Source organism: Achroia grisella, unplaced genomic scaffold, assembly GCF_030625045.1.
Source record: "Achroia grisella isolate CSIRO2021 unplaced genomic scaffold, CSIRO_AGI_Agris_v1 utg3071, whole genome shotgun sequence".
Lineage (NCBI taxonomy): Eukaryota > Metazoa > Arthropoda > Insecta > Lepidoptera > Pyralidae > Achroia > Achroia grisella.
Genome location: NW_026712790.1, coordinates 884,351 through 908,411, shown reverse-complemented (window position 1 = coordinate 908,411; position 24,061 = coordinate 884,351). Strand labels below are relative to the sequence as shown.

The window sequence follows — 24,061 nt, the reverse complement described above, 5'->3', positions numbered from 1 at the left end:
TTTGTCATGAGTATGATTGTTTGTATCGCCTGTATGTTTACTATGTATAGGTTTTTTTGGATGATAATGGAGTGCACTGCCTGCGCTAACGGTTCACGCTGGCGGGGCACCAGTGGCTGTCAACCTGACATGGTATATTCCTAGCAATAAGATAACCAATCCACTTTACTAACAATCCACTTTCCCCCCTATTATCTATATATATATATATAAGTAAGGTGACTGATATAGTGATCTATCAACGCACAGCCCAAACCACTGGACGGATCGGGCTGAAATTTGCCATACAGGTAGATGTTATGACATAGGCATCCATTAAGAAAGGATTTTGATTAATTCTACCCCCAAGGGGATAAAATAGGGGATGAAAGTTTGTATGAAAGTTTGTCAATATTAAACCGATCGGGCTGAGACTTTGGATGCATAAATTTACTATGACGTAGACATCATCTAAGAAAGGATTTTTATAAATTCCACCTCAAATAAGGGGATAAATTAACGCGAGCGAAGCCGCGGGCAAAAGCTAGTGTACATATATTATGTATGTATTCACAAAAAAAAAAGTATCTAGTTTTTATATCAGTTCTCCAGTACCCATAAAAGAAGCTCTACGTAGCATGGGACTACATGGCGCTGTGTGAATTGTGCAGAAATATTATTATTATTATAAAATTATTTATTAAAAATATACTAAGGTATATACAATACAATGCTTAACAATATATATAATATTTTTCGTCGAATCGACGTCGCGATCGGAGTGTGTAGTGTTTTACCAGTGTCACCCGTATGTGTAGTTAAATGGACCCTAGAGATGATTACTTAATATATATATAAGTAATTAAATTGAGTTTTCTGCCAGTTCTTCTCAATTGGATCTATATACCGAACTGGACGGGTGGGGAAAAAAATTATAATATAAAAAAAATTACGTTCCTAAGCGGCTAAAATGTCCTACATGAATAAATGATTTTGAATTTGAATTTGAATATACGAGAATTGAGCTGCAGAGATTTCTACTACGATTTAAATTGTCCGTAGTCTTGAAATAAAAGTAGTTTTATAAGAGAAATACATTTGCCCTCACGGATGTCGGGTCCCTCGGAGCGTGTCGTAGACAGTTCGCTCTTACTCAAGTTCAGTGTTTGATTCGCGTCCTTGGAGCGGGCTGCGACTTGAAACTTGGTGGAGTCTCGACCGCGCCTCGAGTGGGGGCTTCCTCCTTCTGATGCTGGACTCGAGGGCTCGACAACTGCCGCATAACTTTTCTATTGTTTTATATTTCAGACAGCATCATTATCACAGCAACAGATATCATTATCATAGTATAAAACAAAGTCGCTGTCGCTGTCTGTCCGTCCCTATGTATGCTTAATCTTTAAAACTACGCCATGGATTTTGAAGCGGTTCTTTTAACAGATAGAGTGGTTGTTTTTAAACTTTCGTGTTTAATATACATTCTATATTATATTATTCTATATCTATAGTCTTAAAACGACCTAATTTTATGGCAAATAAAGGTATTTACCGTAGGTATTTAGGACCCGGTTAATAATATAAATAATGAACAGATAGAGTTATTCAAGAGGAAGGTTTATATATATAATACATGTACACCCGTACGAAACTGGGGTACCCACCCCAGTTTCGTAATATATATGACTAGTAATATATAGAGCTAGTAATATATATGACTTAAACTTTATTTTTGTAGCTAAAACTAGTACTCGTAGATTCAAGTCTTTTAAGTTTGACCAATCCATAACTAAATAAGCATTTGCATTTAGTAGCGTGTTATTAGCTGTAAACCATTTTAAAACATAAGAGAGAGCACTCTTTACTTCGTCCATATCATCAATATGTCGATTGACTTTGAATACTAATGAAGTATCATCAGCAAACAGAACTATGTCAGCTATCTTTTCTACCATATAAGAAAGATCATTTAAGTAAACTAAAAACAAGAAAGGACCTAGAATAGAGCCCTGAGGAACACCCATTTTAATATTAGTTCCCTCAGACTTTACACAATTTATTTCAACAACTCGCATTCTATTATTTGGACAGAATTCCATCATGTGCTGTTGATAGGACGTCACATTTTCTGCCACTTCTTTTTTATTACAAATATCAAAATATTTAATTTTTAATTAAACCATTCAATACACTAATCTTAGAGATGACGATAGGTTCGCTTCCTGTACTGCCACATCGAATTCAAACATAGCCAGAGATGTGGGCAAGGCATGTGTTGCATTGAATTTACCATGAGGTCGAGAATTGACGACAAATAGAATAGAAAAAATGTCATAATTCAAGAAAACTTAAATTTAAGCATTTCTTAATGAATAGTCATACTTATTTTTTTATTCTACCACCCATTGGGAAAGCTGTCTCATCACAAGAAGAACGAGCAAGGAACTTGTGTGTTGCTCTTTTAAATAATCCTTGTTACTTTATATTTTTAATTTGAATGTTGTGCGAATACAAACCTATTCTTGAATTGTGCGACGACAGCTGTTCTTGTGAGGGTCCGTCGGTCCGTCGGTCGGTCGGTCCGTGATGGAGATATTCAGTTGATTACACATATACAGCAGTAAATATAATTTATTCTCGTTCCAATCAGTTGCGCGTTACATATCAACCGTTACTTAGCAATATTACTATTTCAAATGTGATGGATTACACTTTTTCTTGTAAAATCAATGTACCTAATACTGTCCCTTAATTTCTACATTTAAATAACATATATAATATAAAACAATATACAGAAGAGTAAACAATACAACAATAGTAGCAAAAAACATGTCCAAAGTATGTATTGTATGTACGAGTAGTATTTATTGCGGGGGACGTTCCCCAACGAAGGTTTGCTTCACGTGTAATCCGGAGAGATGTAATAAAACAATCAATGTACTTCCAAGACAACCTTTATTCTCGTCCAAAATAATTATGTCAACAGTAGGGCGAACTCTTTGAGTTGTTTTAAACTTTATAATAACAAATCACGTCTTACTTACAAATTAAATTACCTAGTTCATTTATCTACAAGTTCACAAATATTTCAGTCTGTTCATAACTCAAACTGAGAAGGATTGATATCATACTGGTTGTGATGTGCTCCGTTGCGCTCTCACTGTACTCCTACACGATATGATCTGATATGAGTTCATTTACAATAATCGCCATGAACTAAATATACCGACAACCATAATACATAAACATATTATTTATATATACATCTATACATATAAATAAAATTGGAGTGTCTGTTTGTAATACTGAATTAACCATTTTTTACTACATGCATATGAAAATAAATACGGTACAAACACCAAAATAACATTTTTTACTATTTTTGTCTGTCTGTCTGTCTGTTTGTTCCAGCTAATCTCTGAAATGGCTGGACCGATATCGACGGGACTTTTATTGATAGGTAGCTGATGTAATAAGGAGTAACTTAGGATACTTTTATTTTAGAAAAATAAAGTTAATAATCACGGACGAAGTCGCGGGAACAGCTAGTACATATATATAAATAGTGTATAGTCTTTACTACCTATAAATAAATGTTTATTATACCGACAGATATTTGTAAGAAGAAGAGAAGAAGAAGAAAAGAAGAAAATAATTTCTTCTCCTTCTTCTCAGATATTTGTAGTAGATTATAGAATGTTGCCGGTATACTTAGCAGAGCGTCACTCTTTGTTTTTTTTCAATACCTTTATTAATATAAAACCAATATTATTCTTCAGGGATATGTGACAATAGACGAAATCCTCTGCAATGCGTTCCGATTACTTACATACAACGATCATTGAGCGGCCGTTTAAAACAAAGCTCAATACACCCGACGGTAGCTAGGGTTTTGTTCAGACACACAGACAACGAACATTTTTATATCTATACATATAAATAAAATTGAATTGTCTGTTTGTAATATTGAAATGAACATTTATTACTACATGCATGTGAATATAAATACGGTACATACACTAAAATAACATTTTTTACAATTTTTGTCTGTCTGTATGTTTCGGCTAATCTCAGAAATGGCTGGACCGATTTTGACGGGACTTCTATTATCAGGTTGCTGATGTAATAAGTAACTTTGGGTACTTTCATTTTAGAAAAATAACGTTAAATTCCACGCGGATGAAGTCGCGGGTAAAGCTAGTCAAATATATTATAAAAAAAAGACAAATTTTGTTAATTTAGAGAGAACTTTGAGCTAACGCTCACTTGCTAATAAGATACTCAGCTAGGGGGTAGGTGGGGAGGGGTGGGGAGGGGTGGACATGGCCGCCCCCCCGCTCCTACCTGGAGTTTTGATTATGTACGGCAGTTACAATCCATTGTTATTTGAAACTGATTGAAGTTGATAAATTGTGATTGTATACAATCCTACAAACAGTTTCAAACTGTACAACTCAATTTACATCGGGCCCGTAAAATTATAATTTTGTGTATAAATTTCAAATGAGAAACTATTTCAAGAGTAGTGGGGCACAAGATGGCGGCTTATGAGCAGTGACTCGCCAAAAGGGCATTACACGAGCAGCTCGCGAACGGAACGGACGTGTAGTGCGCGTGTCTCCAATCTATACATATCAATAAATTTGGAGTGTCTGTTTGTAATATTGAAATAACCGTTTTTTACGCATATGAATGTAAATACGGTACATACACCAAAATAACATTTTTTACAATTTTTGTCTGTTTGTTCTGGCTAATCTCTGAAATGGCTGGACCGATTTTTCCGGGACTTTTTTTGACATGTAGCTGATGTAATAAGGAATAACTTAGGCTACTTTTATTTTAGAAAAATATAAAATTAATTATTATATTATCTGTGCTGATAGTAATAAATAAAAACCCTGGCTACCACATCGAAGTCTATTACATTAGTATACAAGATTGAAAAATATTCAAAATTAAGTAGACATACACTTATAAAATAAATACACTGATATTTACAAGGATACTGGCCGCCCTCTAGCATCCATCTTGTAATTAGAAGTCGAGGTTAGTTTAGACCAGAGGTTCCCAAACTTTCTTGTCTCCTAGACCCCTTGCCATTTTGTAAATTTCTAACTGTAGTAAAGTGTTAAAAACAACAAGATAACCGCTGTCGTAGACCCGTTGCAGTTTGTAATAGACCCCTGGGGGTTGATATAGACCACTTTGGCAATCACTGGTTTAGACTGAGACAGTTAATGGTAGATGAACAGCGTGTTAACTAAACAAAGTGCAGTAACACGCGAGCAGGTAGCAATTAAATAAAACTATATATGTGTAGGGTGTATCACTTAGATAGCAAGCAACTCGACCCAGTTCAACAGTTACATGTAGCGTTGCCACACGTCGCGTATTTCCCGGGACGTCCCGTATTTTAGTCTTATATTCATTACTAGGGACAATAAGCTATGAACCAATTTATTTGAGAATTGTTCTACAATAAAAGTAGCTTAAGTTACTCTTTATTACATCCGCTATCTGCCAAAAAAGTCCCGTCAAAATCGGGCCAGTCATATCAGATATTAGCCGGAACAAACAGACAGACAGACAGACAAAAATAGTAAATATTGTGTATGGTGTATGTACCTCATTTATATTCCTATGCATGTAGTAAAAACGGTTATTTCAATTTTACAAACTTTAACTCTCATATTTATTCAAGAGCCTAAAAATATATACATATAAGTTTATACTTTAAGTTTAAATATATAAGTTTCAAGGTTCTTTAAAAATTGACGATATTTCCATACTATTATTTTACTGTCACATTTATATATATATAAATAAATATGAATGCAAAATTGGAATAAAATTTACAATAGTATCTCCAACTTTTATTACTGTCACTGGTAAGTGAAGCTATAGGAATATTATTATAGTTGGTGATCAACAAATGTAAAATTACATTAAACTATGCATTCGAAAGGACAAATGATGTAACTCTACCTGCATTATACTTCGCTCATTGTTAAGTCATTACTATCTATATAAATAAAATTGTAGTGTCTGTTTGTAATATTGAAATAACCGTTTTTTACTACATGCATATGAATATAAATGAGGTATTTACACCAAAATAACATTCCTTACAATTTTTGTCTGTCTGTATGTTTCGGCTAATCTCTGAAATGGCTGGACTGACTTTGATGGGACTTATTGGCTGATGTAATAAGGAGTAACGTAGGCTACTTTTATTTTAGAAAAATAAAGTTATATTCCACGTACACGAAGTCGCGGGTACAGCTATCTGTGATTAACTGTTTGTTTTCAGAATAGAATAATAACTTTCCAGCATCATTTTTTTCAATTACCATTGACTTGAAACAAAATTCTTCGACTTCTAATTCCATCACGCACCATTCACACGTCTTTCCTTAAGCCGATTTTAAATCTTAAAAATCAAGTACAAACATTATTTACATAAATTTATTCGATTTATACAGATAACGATAAATCCATTGAACTATTGATTTAATCATTAACTTGTAAATTGTTAACTAGAGCTTCGTAGACATGTAAAAAAGTGGCAAAGACTCATACGCTTACACGCTACTATGTACATCACAGAATTTGTTTAAAACAAAATTACAGATGAAGTTTAATTTTAGTGGCATGCACAAAGAATATCCGACGTCGGCTGATTAACATTGTATTGTATTGTTACTTCACAAATTATTGTCGTGTAGTTTTGATATTGTAGTAGGTCGCTGCAATTACACTAATTAAAAAAAGGTTGGGGTGCGCACGTGTAGGCTGGACGATATGTAGCATTGTTCTGATATCTGATAACGGAATGGAATATTCCCTGCGCATGTGAAATAATCATTGGAGTAGTGCGGCTCCGTGTGACGGACGACGCACTGGAAACTTTCTACCTAACTACAACATTTACATAGGACAATTTCATCAGAAATGTACAATGAAGTAATGGCGCCGCGCGCACGGCCTGACCCTCACGTGATCTGCCTACAGTTTCTGCTTTTCCTTAGACCGGATCGCTGATGGAGTCTCGTATTATATATATCATATAATTAATATTGATTCAGATACATCAGTGGAATCAATAAACTCCTCGGTACTTTAAAGTTCCTTCGTTAATTAGACAGTACAGAATCTTATCGATAACGTGGATGATCCTCATCGCTTGTATGAGAAGACGAGATGCAGAATACTGCCGTCTCATTCTATCTCGAGCGTGCCTCGAATCGCATCCTCGTCTAAGTTTTCAGGATTCCTTAAAAAAATAAAACTGTGATACTCGTTTCAAGGCTGCACGTTGCGGGTTCGGGCGGCGACGGGCGACAAGCGTGACGGCCCTTAGGACTAGGGAGGAATCTACACGCAGGACTCGGGGATCCGATGGTCGAGGAGCTTCTCCTTGATGGCGTCCACGTTGAGGTCGGCGGCGGCGGGGGCGCGCAGCGTGGCGGACGCACTGCGGCCCAGCGCCGCGCCCCCCGCCGACACCCCCGCGCCCCCCGACGTGACCCCCGCGAGCCCCGCACTGCCCGCACCCCACGTCCACGACGCGCCGGGGCCGTTGCATGCCTGCGGACAATACGAGTATCAATACTATGCACTAGTTAGTAGAATGGTGGTCTGAGTCTAATATCTAAAACATTAGAATAGAATAGAAAATAATTTATTCAAATAAACTTAATTTAAGCACTTTTGAAAATTATTACCTTTTTTTTTAATCTACCGCTCATTCAGAAGCAGTCTCATCACAAGAAGAACGAGCAAGAAACTTGTGTGTTGCTCCTTTAAATAATCCTTGTGAGTTTACATTTTTCAAGTCGAAACGTGTGAATACAAATTACTAACCAGCACTAATTTATTAGGGTCAAATATAAATACACAAGATTAAATCAGTCGTAGTGATAAGAGCACATCAGTTCCTACAAGCACTCGTAAACGAGTATGACGGAGGAGCCAGCCATCACTGCGCTCCACCATATTTAGGGAGCCCAAGCCCAATATGATAAGACCTAATGGTTTAGATATTAGGAGTTATGTTGTGGTGTAGTGACTATGAAACGACGCTACGTTTCATTTATAAGACAAACGAAATAGCAGGATCAAAGCTCGGTAAGAATTTTGAAGTAATGGAACTAGGGAATGCAATCCCGATCCCGCGGGATCCCGATCTCGCGAGATCTCGTGTAATTTTTCGGGATCAATCCCGACGCATCATATGACGAGATCCCGTTCGAGATTGACGGGATTGGGCGGCAGTGAAAAAGAAATAAACTACGAAATAAACGATTATATCGTAAAGAACCAAACCAAGCAGATATTAATACGGCAGTACTAATCGAAGATGACTTGCCTCTTTCAATGATTGCAGAAGATTTAAATTTACGTGCTGCACAAACTAATAAATCGCTTCAAGAGGAATTAGAAGAAACTCTGCGAGCTTCTAAAAGTCCTTTTGCACGTATATCCACGTCCACGAGCTTAGACAAATTAGAATCTACCATTAAAAAAGAAATGGATTTGTTTGAGTGTGGAGGAACAAGGGGGCGATTTTTGAAGTTTGCATATAATTGCTTCGCCACGCTGTTGCCAACCAGCGTTGAGTCGGATAGGGCATTCTCAGCAGCGGGGTACATTGCAACGGACATTAGATGCCGTTTAGGAGATGAAACTATTAATACCCTTTGTTTTTTAAGGAGTCATTTTCAAAATCACTCTATTTCCTAATTCCCTTGAAATAAGCTTATTGTTTTGATTACCTAATTTACCTACGTTAATTTCCTTACAACCTGATTATTATTTAGTTGGTAAGATTAAAGGATAAAGATTTTTATTTTCTTTCGAGTAATATGTTATTTTAGTTAACCTCACTATCACAAGCAAGCAGTTATTAGCTTTTTCAGTCATCTGAATTCAACATTTTTTGAAAATTTAGACGGGTACCCGAAAATTCCGGGATTAGAAATATCAATCCCGCGGGATCCCGAATTAGCAATCTCGAGTCGGGATTGCATTCCCTAAATGGAACCTCTAAAGGAAACACGGAGTATGGTTTTAATAGATCTATTGTTAAACATATATCGAAACTCTCATCTCGCAAACACTAAGCTACACTCGACCTACATACGGTTCCACGTGAGAACAAATTAATGAGTTAATCGAGCAACACGGACAAAGCTCGGGGCTGCATTATTTTAATGGGGTCGGTAGTGAGACACGCGGAGAACGGCGCGGGCGTCCATCCAATCAACGAGGCATAATTAGGGCGCAGCGGCGCTGCGGCGCGTTACATTACATTAGCCGCACTGTAATCACGACTATCGCCGGACGCATCTCCGCCGAATTAGCCGAGCCATTGTCGCGCTCTGATAACGCTAAATTAAAACTAATTCAAAACGGCGACACGCACTAAAGGCGTGCGAACGACGAGCCGCGACGTAAAGGTGATGCGACAAAAGAACTCGCTGATAAAACTATCGCGGGCCTTAATTAAAACGTCCCCTTGTTAGCCGGCGGAGGCGTGCCCTCGCACAATGCTATCTCCGCTACACTTATATAGCCGGATAATCAGCTAGGAAAAGTGGAAGGAAAAGTGGATTTATTGCGTTCAACTAAAAGGCATGTTCAAGAATCTTTGTTCGGCTTATTCATTAGCTAAGAAATGTTGCAAATTGAACAGTATCAACTTGAACGTAAACTCTTAATTTAGTAGTAGACCGTTTCAGTAAAGGTTTAATGTGGTGACGTGTGACATCAGATTACCTTTTTCTCGCCGGTGGTTTCTACCCACTGTCATGCGTGAAAAACAAATTGGTACGGTGCGTGTCGCTGTCACCATGTCACTGTAAGCCTATCCTCCCCTCGCATACCCCGTGACTACGTGAGTTTATAAAATAATGTCACTTATATGTGAATGCGATATCTTTGTGAAATTTTATAGTTGAACGAGTACGTTATTATAGAGAAAATGTAAAGGAACTAAAGAAATATTCGGGGAGCAGATGCATTTTAGCGTCTCGATGCGTGATCTAGCGAACAATAAAATCGCCACGCGTGAAAAATTGGTTTTTACCAGCTCGTGTTCTCTCGAAAATTGGACACACAAATCAATTGGATGTCTTATTTGCAGCACAGCTTGGCCATTGGATATTCTGAAATTATTCGACATGTAAGTCAATCCGACTTCATGAATATTCTGCGGTGTGAAAAATCAATGGCATTGAATATTTTAACACGTTTTTAGTCATGCTCACTAAAATGTCCAGACTTGTGGCGGCGTTGTGGGGCGGGTCATTGGGCTCCCTAAAATATGGTTGAGCGCAGTGATGGCTGGCTCATGTACGAGTGCTGCTTGTAGGGACTGGTCTGCTCTAATCAATATGACTGATTTCCTCTTATTAATTATTTAACCAGTTGGTTGTATATTCAATATTTTTTATATTTGAGTATTTAATTCAATTAGTGCTAATTGGTAGTTTGTATTCACACACTTCAACTTAAAAATGTAAAGTAAGAATAAAATTATTTAAAAGAGCAACACGCAAATTTCTTGCTCGTTCTTCTTGTGATGAGACAAGTAGATTAAAAAAAAAATGTGATGACTATTCAGAAGTGCTTTAATGTAAGTTTATTTGAAGAAATGATTTTCTATTCTATTCTATTTCTCAATATTTATGACTATTAATTATTCTTTATATATGTATATGTCACTTAATAATTTTGTTATAAATTGAACGCTTTCTGCAATCGACAAGATGATAAATCTTGTGATTTTTTTCAAAATTTGTCCGTGTCCCGTACTTAAAGTCAAGTAACTGACCAATAAAGTACAAGGGCCATTTCGCAAATTACACCCAACCCCTCAACATCCCGATGATGTTTCGTTTGAACATCAACTCGATTAACGGTTACGAGTTTAGATTTGCTGACGAGTCGCCATTAAAATTCAACTCATTCGTTACTTTATCGGTCCGTAACTCAGTTTAATGAACTTTCGTGTTTCTATTTGATGAGGAGTCCTCGAAGTAATTCCGTCGAGAAGTTTCCATGCAAATACGATAAAGTTGGATGTCAGAAGATGTTGAAATATTTTAATCTTCACAGGAAGCGGTTTGCCGCGGTAGATACTTTAGATGGGCCCCGCCGCGCGATGTAGCCACTCGTTCGAGGTGCCGCCAGGGGGCCACAGCAGTGCGGCTACAACCCGCACAGTTTGAGTGCGTACCGGAATTGTCAATCAAAACCGTTGCAAATAATTAGCTACATGTATTATACATTTATTTATAATAATATGGGATACAGTTACTAGATACATTGAAATAATAATTGCAATAATGTCTAGTAAGACAAATCCAATATTGTGTACTAAGCACTGCTGTGTCTAACCTGTGTCATCTCACCTTACATTTTCCTATTGTCATTTAGTATATAATATCAATATGTTTACGTACATATTGTCAGTCTGTTATCATCTGTAATATACATCATCTCAACCGACAACATCGTATTATTACCCCGTAATAAATAATTTCGCTGCAAATCTATACATATAAATAAAATTGGAGTGTCTGTTTGTAATATTAAAATAACCGTTTTTTACTACATGCATATGAATCCCGCGTGGGATTTAACTTTATTTTTTTTAAATAAAAGTAGCCTAATTACTCCTTATTACAACAGCTAACTGCCAAAAAAGTCCCGTCAAAATCGGTCCAGCCATTTCAAAGATTAGCCGGAACAAATAGACAGACAGACAAAAATAAACATACGTAAAAATTGTTATTTTGGTTTATGTACCGTATTTACATTCATATGCATGTAGTAAAAAAACGATTATTTCAATATTACAAACGGACACTCCAATTTTATTTATATGTATAGATATGAATGTGTAAGATAGACATTTGATAACGCCATATAAACAGATACCATCGAAAAAGTAAATGTACTGTTTAACTTTGATTCGATTCTGATTTAACTAATTTAAGAATTACCAACGTCTTCAAGAAAGGGAAACAAAGAGTAGATTTTTTTTTATTCCCAGTGGATTAACCCGTCTGACGTCACTATAAATATGCATAACCGACCCGGCCTCGCTCCACGGCGGCAGCCGTAGTATCTTAATGCGTACAGACGACAAATAGAATATTGTATAGCGTTATCCACTTACTGTACTCGTTCATTGTATCCCATTGGCTTTGCGGCGAGATAATCTGATCTGAATGTGAAATTAACTTTATTTTCTAAAATAAAGTAGTCCAAGTTACACCTTATTAAATCAGCTACCTGTCAAAAAAAGTTCCGTCAAAATCGGTCCAGACATTTCAGAGAATAGACGGAACAAACAGACAAACAGACAAAAATTTAAAAAAATGTTATTTTGGTGTATTTACCGTATGCATGTAGTAATAAACGGTTATTTCAATATTACAAACAGACACTCCAATTTTATTTACATGTATAGATTACTGCGGAATTTGCGTAAAAGTGTGGACATACTCGGCACACAGAAGCTGCCATTTTAATATATATATATCATTTGGCTGCGGTAGATATAGAGTTGAAAGTAAAAAACCAACAGACTCTGGGGGCTCATCAGGCGTGGGTCAGCGATAAACGCGTCGACGCATGTGCGAAGTGCCTCGCGATAAGTGCCCACGGCCTCCCGCGGGACCGACGAACATAAAGAAATATGATCCTGTATCTGTGACGGCACATAAAGCAGCCAGTTATAGAGATCAGACGTCGTAAAGATAGCCGAAAAGAGTGACCACCTCCTACTATACCCACCCGTCCACATAAAATAAATGGCTGACAACTTTGAGTAGATAAAATCGCGCTAACTCGCAGTCCGTCGCGGAGCCTCGTCGACTTTATGCGACACGAGGCGGATTTTATGACCTGGCATGTCTTTTTAGATCCAAAAATGTAATATACGGCGGGACGTATATTCTTTATCGACGGATAACAGCAATATTGAGACGAATCTATACATATAAATAATAATATGTTTGTAATATTGAAATAACCGTCTTTTACTTGGACGACCTCGGTGGTCTAACGGTCTAGTACACCGCTTTACGACCGATGATCGCAGGTTCAATTCCTCGCACGGCACAAACATTTGTATTCATAAGTATGTATGTTTGTATCGGTCTGGGTGTTTTCTATGTATAATATGTATGTATTTACAAAAAAAAATATCTATGTATATGTATCAGTTATCTAATACCCATAACACAAGCTTTAGTTAGCTTAACTTGGGTCTAGATGGCGCTGTGTGAATTGTCCTGAGATTATTATTATTATTGTTGCATGCCTCATACTACATGCATATGAATATAAATACGGTACATACACCAAAATAACATTTATTTCAATTTTTGTCTGTCTGTCTGTCGGTCTGTTTGTTCCGGGTAATCTCTGAAATGGCTGGACCGATTTAGACGGGCCTTTCTTTGGCAGGTAGCTGATGTAATAAGGAGTAACTTAGGCTACTTTTATTTTCGAAAAATAATGTTAAATTCCACGCGGACGAAGGTCGCGAGAACAGCTAGTATTTAATAAATTAACATCAGTATCCATAAGAGCGACAAATAATTATGTACAAGCAAGAAGACGAAACTTACTTATTGTTCTATGGAGAAGAACAGAGCTGGACAAACAGGCTCCTATTTCTCTGACCACCATTGAGTAGACTCAATGTCTACTCAATGGTGTAGTTAGTCGCTTTCCAGATCTAGACATATTTACTTGTAATTTGCTGGAGTTTCGTAGGATGGCAGTAGATTATTTATATAGTATGTAAAATCAAGATAAGTTCAAATTCAAAAACAAAAATTTTTTCCCTACCGTCCAGTTCGGTATATAGATCCAATTGAGAAGAACTGGCAAGAAACTCAATTGAATTACTTTTTTTTTAAATCCAGTTTATTTACAATGCATAGGTATTTATATAGGTGTCTATGTCTAACATTAAATGAAAATCCCGAACATGAAAACTATTGCCATGCACGCTCGTCATTCAAGTAATCGTTTAGTGAGTAAAAGGCCTTGCTCAGTAAATATGATTTAACAGACGTTTTGAATTTATTTAAGGGTAATTCCAATATATCCTTTGGTATCTAATTGTAAAATTTTATACCTATTCCCATAAAAGATCCATTGACTTTTTCTAAACGATACTTATTTTTCTTTTTTTTTCCTTATGTAATTAGTATGTACATATGTATTAGTAATTAGTGTTTATAAATATGGGTATTTGTATACAATCTTCCTAAGTGAGCATATTGGGAGACTGTAAAACTTAGTGTAACGTAAATAAATAAATAAATAAAGACGTCATTCAGTTAACGAGGAACGGTAACTATTTATTGTCACGCGACGCCACTCACCGGGTGGCCCTCGAGACCTCACTACCGATGAGCACTATCATATCTTGCATTATGATAATATAAGTAATGTTTTATGCAAAGAAATCACTTGAATCGATTGACATGTAAATAATTTATATATTAATTTACATACTCGTATTTGAGGGTGGCCAACATTTGATCACACGGTGCAAACATTTGTATTCATGAGTATGATTGTTTGTATTGGCCTGGGAGTTTTATGTGTATATTATATATGTATATATTAACAAAAAAACAATATTTATAAAAAAAAAAAAGTATATATATATGTAGTAAGTATTTATATCTTTTGTCTAGCAACCATAACTCGAGCTCTGCTTACCGTGGGACTAGATGGCGTTGTATAATTTATTCAGGGTTATTTAATATTATTATTAAATAATAGAATTGCAACCGAATCCGATATATGTACACATATATTTTTAACACATAACAAAATTACGGAAATTGGAATATTTTTGCCGACAAACACACAAGATTGTTGGTTTGTTTGTTAATAAGTTAGACGTAAAATAAGTTTAATTTAGTAAAGCTGATATTTAGTCAACAATATATTTAACTAAATTAAAAATTAGCTTTCCTAATTTAAAAATTTCCTTACAAATATCAGGGTTGCTAAATATCAGCTTTACTAAAATAAAAAAAGATCTTTACAGCGGCTGTATATTACTTTTGAAAACCGTTTAAAAAAAATGTCACGGAAGAATTTTTGTAAATTGTACAAGCACACGGCGCGTACAACTAATGTTAATATAAATAAATAGGATTTGAGTAGGGGCGGCGGGGCCGGCGCAGGTCGGGTGCTGCTACTAGACGAGGCTTTTAGGAGATGAGAATGCGATCGGATTGATGGCCGTGTGTCGCGTGTAATGGCTGATCGGGCCGCAAATGGATTGCCGTTTTGTTTATTGAGCGGCGCACGGCCCGCATCGCACCGCATCGCACCGCATCGCACCGCATCGCACCGCATCGCACCGCAACGCACCGCACCGCAACGCATCGGACCGCACACTGCATTACACTCGTATAGTAAATAAGGACAACAATTTTACATATTCAATTATATACTTTTATAATCACATTATCATTTTAAAATGAATGTTATAATACTCATATTATTTGGAAAAATATTTACTTTGGAAAGGTAAATTACGATTACTATTTTGCTGATTATACTATTTGCTTTTGCAATAGCATAGGTCATAATTATTCTCCTAAATTGAATATTTATTTGAAAAGAATACTATCAGAGTTTCTTGTCAGTTCTCATCTTGAAATCATTCCGAACTGACGGTAGATTTGACATATCATAAGCGTCTATAATAAATCTACATGAATAAAGATATTTTGAATTTGAATTTTGAATTATGTTACAATTCAGAGGTAGGTCTTGAACAGTCAGGTATGTACCTCGGTATCACTTATTTCAAACAGGTCTCTTTCTAAGCTATGACAGTGGAATTACATGATATGCAGACATAGAATCCTAGTCCTTGCGGAATAGCAACGTATGAGGGTATCACGAGCATTTACAAGATATATTAAGATTTCTTAAGGGTCGGCAATGCGCACGTGACACCCCTGGTGTCCATCAAATGGGTCCAATCGCCACCTACGGGGTATAAAAAAGATCTAATAAAGTGACTCCGAGATGCAGGTCGGATAAGCGATGGTTATCACTTGCCATCAGGTGGTTGCAATAAATTAAAATAATTTAGGGACATACCGGTGTGGTGAGCGGCGCGGGCGCGGTCCGCCCGGGCGATGATACTGATAAACTGGGCGCGCTAGTCGCTTCACCTGCAACAAAAACAATATAATATGACATAAGAATTAATTGTAATAAAGCTTATTATAAAATTGAAGAATTTATAAATGATAATAATGATTTTGTAGAAAATATCTAACTTAAAATTCATAGCGCTGACAATGTTATCTGATTAAACAGAGATTAAGTGTGTAGCGGTTTTTATATTGAGTGTCGCATGCCTTATACTTGTTAATGTAAATCTAATTAAAACAATTTTTATTTTAAAAAGCAACACACAAATTTCTTGCTCATTCTTCTTGTGATGAGTCTGCATTCCGAATGAGCGGAAGAAATAAAAAAAGTGCTTATATTAAGTTTATTTGAATAAAGATTATTTCTATTTCTATTATTATAAACTAGCTGTGCCCGCGGTTTCACTCACGTTAATTTTTTATATAAAATATAGACAATGTGTTATTCTCATGCATAAGTTATTATTATATTACTGTAAAGTTCCATCAAAATCTGTTTAGTAGTTTTTGCGTGAATGAGTAACAAACACACATACTTACAAACTTTCGCGTTTATAATATTATTAACATATAGATTTGCCTACATCAAATGTTGTACAGTCAACCGCCAATGACGTTTCAGTGACGTTATTTTGTGGAAAGTGGAGTTGTCTTAGTAAGCAACTTGACTTATCCCTTATTAAAGATATCATTGTCCAGCTCAAACTGCTGTCCTATGGCAATTAAAATATTTAACAACTTGCCAGATAAACAATTAAATAACATAAATTTAAAAAAAGAGCTGTATAAGTGGTTTATAAACAAGTGCTTCTACGGTACTAATGAATATCTATTAGAAAAAAAGGGAAGGTAATGTAGAGACTCGCCTCATATGTTTCTTTCTTTCTTTCTATATGTATGTGTAGATTATATATGTCCTTGTCCACATAAATATTTAATAATATAATATAATTCAATGTCAATGTCAATGACGACCTCGGTGGTCTAGCGGTCAAGCACACCGCTTTACGACCGATGGTCGCGGGTTCGATTCCTCGCACGGCACAAACATTTGTATCCATGAGTATGATTGTTTGTATCGGTTTGGGTGTTTTCTATGTATACTATGTATGTATTTACAAAAAAAATATTTATATATATGTATCAGTTATCTAGTACCCGTAACACAAGCTCTAGCTAGCTTAACTTGGGTCTAGATGGCGCTGTGTGAATTGTCCTGAGATTTATTAATGTAATAATTTCATCAATTTTGACTGTCTGTATTGACTAATATTTTGGGAATATATTAAGGACATGTAATTTTAATTATTTTATGTATGTATATACAACTGTTAGATGCCACATGTCTATTGTATGTCAGAAATGACTAATGTGTTGAACTAATATATGCTAATATTATGTTAAACCATCACAGTAAAAGCACATTTAAACAATAAATTTCAGTTCATTTCATTTCATTTCGTAATGAAAATGAAAATGAAAAAAAATCTTTAAAAACAAATTAATTACAATAATATAGTGTAGGGATGATGTAGTAAGTATAGCAATACCTGAGTGTGTAACATCCTATTTTTCCGTATCCATTACCACATATTGACGACCTCGGTGATCTAGCACACCGCTAAACGTCCGATGGTCGCGGATTTGATTCCTCGCACGGCACAAACATCTCTATTCATGAGTATGATTGTTGGTATATTCTATGTATAATATTTATGTATTTACGAAAAATAATTATCTATGTATTTGTATCAATTATCTAGTACCCATAACACAAGCTTTAGCTAGCTTAACTTGGGACTAGATGGCGCTGTGTGAATTGTTGTGAGATTATTATTATTATATTATATATTTTAATACAGATATTAGTATTATAATGATGTACTTTGGATAAGACACTGTTTTGTAATGCATATTTATTATTTACAGTATAGGACATTTTGACATTTCAAATATAATATTGGGTTCTGTACCAATTCAGGGCGAAACAAAAAATTGCGAAAATTAACCACACTCTGTATGCATGTACTTTATATTTCTGTAATATGCATTAAATAAATAAACAAATATATTTATAAAGTAAATTTTAAAATATATTTGTTTATTAAATATATTTAAAAAAGGAAAATATATCGCATGTTTAGTACAATACTGGTGTAATTCAGGAATTTAAAATTTTTAAATGAGACTTTAATGCCACAGTTATAGAATAGAAAATAATTTATTCAAATAAACTTAATTTAAGCACTTTTGAATAGTCATAACAATTTTTTTTATCTACTGCTCGTTCGGAAAGCTGTCTCATCACAAGAAGTATGAGCAAGAAACTTGTGTGTTGCTCTTTTAAATAATCCTTGTAAGTTTACATTTACAAGTCGAAACTACCAACCAGCACTAATTTTTGGGGCAAAATAATATTAATGATATTATAAAGTGCTCTTCTCTCTCCAAAATTTGTAATTTTTGAGTTAAGCCAGTATAATAATAAGTGTGCGATATATCCTTCATTAAAATAAAGATGTAAACGCACAGTTGTAATGAAATTATGTGAAATGTAAGCACAAGTAATCGGCTCAGCGGCGTGTGACCCAGCCCCTTCCCGCGCCGTCCTCGTGGATGACAGAGCAGTTTCCAGCGTCGACCTCGCCGCCCTCGATTAGCTATTGAAATATCCGGCACTAGTAGTTTTTCCAATTTCCGCGGAGGCCAAATTGGTCGGTCGTGGTAACGAGATTTATATTGATAAGGGACGCGGACAGAAGATCGGTGTGATTAATCCGCTCGGACGCGTGGTCGCGGCCGCCGCAGTCACACCGGCCAGTAATTAATTGGACAGGCGGCGCGTGCAGCGTCACGCCGCCTCCGCGCCCGCGCCCGCGCCCGCCGCCGCTCGTCACCAACGCCCGGCCCTAATTTGATTTCTTTGATCCCACCCATCGCGTTTGATTTCCTGACGACTCATCGCACTTTCATTTATCGCGTTGCTAAATAATTCTGAATTACCTAATTATATACCTCAGTTGTTTACAGTATCGTATCTAATTTGAATAATTTGTTTAATATCTATTTCTTTTTTTATTATATATATAACTCAAAGGTGACTGACTGACATAGAGCTATAGGTAAGCTACTATGACGTAGGCATTCCCTAAGAAAGTATTATGATAAATTCCACCTCTAAGGGGATAAATTAACACGAGCGAAGCCGCGGGCAAAAGCTAGTTTTGTACATAATCCTCTGTAACGAAATGAGATTTCTCTTCATAAGAGGAGCAGTAATGAACTAGACTATTGATATTATTAAGAAAGTTATGTATACGATTAATTATTAGTTTATTATATTAATTGTAATTTTTTTTTATAGTTATACTCAGTTGGTATACACTCAGTTGTACTTAGCTGGGTACAGCCAGTGAAAAATATAACCAAAATAATTAATTTAGTTCTGCAAACAAGCAGTTTATTACAGATAGCGGTACCAGCGACTTGGTCTACATGGAATATAAATTTAATTTCCTAAAATAAAAGTAACCTAAGTTACTCCTTATTACATCAGCTACCTACCAAAAAAAGCCCGTCAAAATCAGTCCAGCCATTTTAGAGATTAGCCGGAACAAAAAGAAAAATAAAGTTAAATTCCACGCGGACGAATTCGCGGGAAAAGCTAGTTATGGGACACAGTTTAGACACAGCAGTGCTTAGTCTACTAAGCACTGCTACTGCTGCTGCTACTGAATATTGAATTGGTCTGATGGTTGGGATATTCCCCCCTTGAGAGAAAAAAAATATATTATGTATAAATAAATAGTCAATGATCTGAATTTTTATTTATTATAACTTTAAAGTTGGTAGTACTGGTTACTTTATCTATATAAAATGAAATTTTGGGAAATCACCCCCTGCAGTACTGCGGGGTTTTAAAAGAGGTCTTTAAGAATACTGACTATCATAACCAGATCAAAGAGTTATGTTTAATCTACACATTTTATTCATCTATACATATAATTAAAATGGAGTGTCTGTTTGTAATATTGAAATAACCGTTTTTTACTACACGCATATGAATATAAATACGGTACATACAAAGAAAATAACATTTTTTATAATTTTTGTCTGTCTGTCTGTTTGTTCCGGCTAATCTCAGAAATGACGTGACCGATTATAAGGGGACTTTTTTTGGCAGGTAGCTGATGTAATAAGGAGTAACTTAGGCTGCTTTTATTTTAGAAAATTAAAGTTAAATTCCACGCGGACGAGGTCGCGGGAACAGCTAGTTCCACAATATAAAATAAACACATGACAAACAACTCGGCAGATTTGCCGATGAATTAAAATTAAATTAAATTAAAAATTAAAAAATTAAAAAAGCCTTTTTATTTCTTGCTTATTACAAATTTATGGTGTTAGTAACTTAGAAATATATATTTACCACTATTTGTTAATTTATAATTATTCAAGTATTTTTATTATTATTATTATTTACTATATGTATTTATTATTATTAATCTATTTGTTACTAATATGTATTTATATATTTACATATATTTAGTTATCAAGAACCCGATGAATATCATCTCAATATTCACTTCAATACAATATAGTCTTATGACGTACTCTTGAAGAGCAATCGTGTGTACTGAACGAAGTGATTACAACGTCGATTGATTCTGTCTGTAATAATAAGGTAAATCTGTATTGTAAACATGTATAATATTTATTTGAAAAGAGTACGAGCTGAGTTTCTTGTCAGTTCTTCTCATCTCGAAATCATTCCGAACTGACGGTAGATTTGACATATCATAGGGGCCTCCATTAACCACGTGATCTTTTTTGAAGCATTTTTAACCCCCCTCCCCCTTGGTGAAGCGTGTTGAGGTTTAAAACTACCCCCGCCCCTCCCCCACTCAACACCACGTGCATTTTTAGTACCTACAAAGAATCTTAAATTTTTTAGAATAGTCCTTAAATACAGATATAGTCCCAAGTTAAGCTAGCTAAAGCTTGTGTTACGGGTACTAGTTAACTCATACCAGTATATAGATTTTTTTTTTCGTAAATACATATGTATACATATACATAGAAAACAACCAGACCGATACAAACAATCATACTCATGAATACAAATGTTTGTGCCGTGAGAGGAATCGAACCCGCGACCATCGGTCGTAAAGCGGTGTACTTAACCGCTAGACCACCGAGGTATGTACCGTATTTATATCCATATGCATGTAGTAAAAAACGGTTATTTCAATATTATAAACAGATACTCCAATTTTATTTATATATATAGATGTATAGAGAATACAGTACTATACAGTACTATATTAGTAGTATGGACTAACTAAACATAAGCTGTTAAGTTACACTCACCAAATAATGGAAGGACACTTTGTAAGGCACTGTGAGAGACTATAAAACGTACAGTCTGACCTGATTCAGGCGCCCCTCCGATCGATCCCCCGTCCAATTCAAACGGGGATCGAAATTACGACGGCCTGAGCCGAGGTTCGAACCCCTAGTGGTGCCCTCAGACTAAAGTCGTATCCGTCGGGCAGGAGTTGGCCTTCAGCCGCTCCATAAGTCCTTCCGCGGGTTTGGAGTGCCATCTGCACTCGCCCCCTATCGTCCGGTGAAGCTGTAAAGGCCAGCTATGGCCAACAGCATTAGAGTAGTCCGAAAAAAAAAAACCGATTCAGGCGCTAAGCAGGTAGCTTTGTAAGTAGTGTTTCGGTCGAAGGCGAGGTAAGGCAATTATAGTACAAGAGTCACCACATTTTAGTCCTCTTGAATAATAATAAAATAACCCTGTACTCATTCAGTGCTATATCTAGTCCCAAGTTAAGCAGATCTTGTGCTATAGGTCTAATACCCATAGCACAAGATCTGTTTACCTTGCTAGCTATTATTGATCCGACTTACTTACAAATATTTTTTTGTATATCTGAATATATATAACTCAAAGGTGACTGACATAGTGATCTATCAACGTACAAACAATTGGACGGATCGGGCTGAAATTTGGCATACAGGTAGATGTTTTGACGTAGGCAGCCGCTAAGAAAGAATTTTGGTTAATTCTACCCCCAAAGGGATAAAATAGGGGATGAAAGGGATGAAGAAAGAAACTTTTTCAATTTTTAACCGATCGGCCTGAGACTTTGCATGCATAAAGCTACTATGACGTAGGCATCCCCTAAGAAAGGATTTTGATAAATTCCACCCCTAAGGGGTTAAATTAACGCGATCGAAGCCTCGGGCAAAAGCTAGTACATACATAATATTATGTCATGTAGCATTAAGCTCGCCAAATTGTACTATTTTTAAGTGCAATAAAAGAATAAATAAATACTGATGAAAGACTGTTGCATTGACAATAGGTTTAATAATCATACTCATGAATACAAATATTTGCATCGTACGAGGAATCGAACCCACGATCATCGGAAGAAAAGTGTTGTTTTAAACCGCTAGACCATTAAGGCCGTCAAATGTCAAACCTTTAGCTAATGATAATATTCAAACTTGACGACCTCGGTGGTCTAGTGGTTTAGCACACCGCTTTACGTCCGATGGTCGCGGGTTCGATTCCTCGCACGGCACAAACATTTGAGTATGATTGTTTATATCGGTCTGGGTGTTTTCTATGTATAATATGTATGTATTTACGAAAAAAAAGTATATCTATGTATTTGTATCAGTGGTCTAGTACCCATAACACAAGCTTTAGCTAGCTTAACTTGGGTCTAGATGGCGCTGTGTGAATTGTCTTGAGATTATTATTATTATTATTACATATATATATATATATATATATATATATATATTTATTATATCTCCCTTTTTACGGGGGTAATATATTCAAACACGCGGGCCTTAGCCAAGCATGGATGAGTTATGTGATAAAGATAGAAATTTTCTGACTATTCGGGATGTGTTTAGTATGACGGTAATAGGTCCATTGTAGAGGAGGTGTTTAATATTATTATTATTAAACTAAGGTAAATTTAATTAGTGACATCCGAGACATATCCGAGACTAGAAGTAAGACGTATGTCACAGTTGCAGGATATGTCACAGACGATGCTGGGTTAGGTCGAGTGATTCAACAATCCCGGAGGCTTACAGTGCGGCCGCGGCGCCGCACGGGGGCGCTCGCGGCGCACATAAATAACCGGCGAGATTCCACCCGGGCACCTACTCGTCCGGTCCGAGATCGCCCGGAGATTTATCCCCGCCCGCTCCGGAAAAAACCTGATTAATCACTACATTCAAAGCGAAGGCGACCGTAAGTCAGGACACAAGAAATAATTAATTGGAGCGCCGCCACCCGCTTCTACCCGCCGCTACCCGCCGCTACCCGCCGCTACCCGCCGCTACCCGCCGCTACCCGCCGCTACCCGCCGCTACCCGCCGCTACCCGCCGCTACCCGCCGCTACCCGCAGACATAATATGACCGACTTTATTCAAATTGCCTTCATTAATAGCTTCAGTCGAGTCGCGACGCGATATCTTCACTGTTACACCGTCCAATGTTACTTTTCGAATGCGTCTACGTTTATTTTCAACTGATTTTTCAAAAGGTGACTTTTGTTTTTTGTGCACGTAATATAGGCATATAAACTGCACGGCAATTTTAGAGATAGAACTGGCAATGCGTCGAATAGTGATATGTAGTTGATAGTATTCACCTTTTTAGGGCATTAGAGAAGATTTATTTCATAGTCCATTTACATATCTGCATTTTTGTTGATATATCTGCAATATATTTGTTTGAATCGTTCATATTCGACTGCCTCGGTGGTCTAGCGGGTTAACACACCGCCTTCCGATAGTCACAGGTTCGATTCCTCGCACGACACAAACATTTGTA

General features: G+C 36.3%; 1 protein-coding gene across 1 annotated transcript in view; it reads right to left on the bottom strand.

Annotated features, from left to right (window-relative positions):
* Positions 1-6,327: 6,327 nt before the first annotated feature.
* Positions 6,328-24,061, bottom strand: part of LOC131843394 (neural cell adhesion molecule 1-B-like) — a 119,922-nt gene continuing 102,188 nt past the window's right edge. Inside the window, exons 10-11 of the mRNA XM_059192024.1 lie at positions 16,135-16,208; positions 6,328-7,566 (exon numbers count right to left, since the gene is read on the bottom strand). Coding sequence (XP_059048007.1) covers positions 7,354-7,566; positions 16,135-16,208 — 287 coding nt within the window. The 3' untranslated portion in view covers positions 6,328-7,353. The remainder of the gene's footprint in view (positions 7,567-16,134; positions 16,209-24,061) is intronic.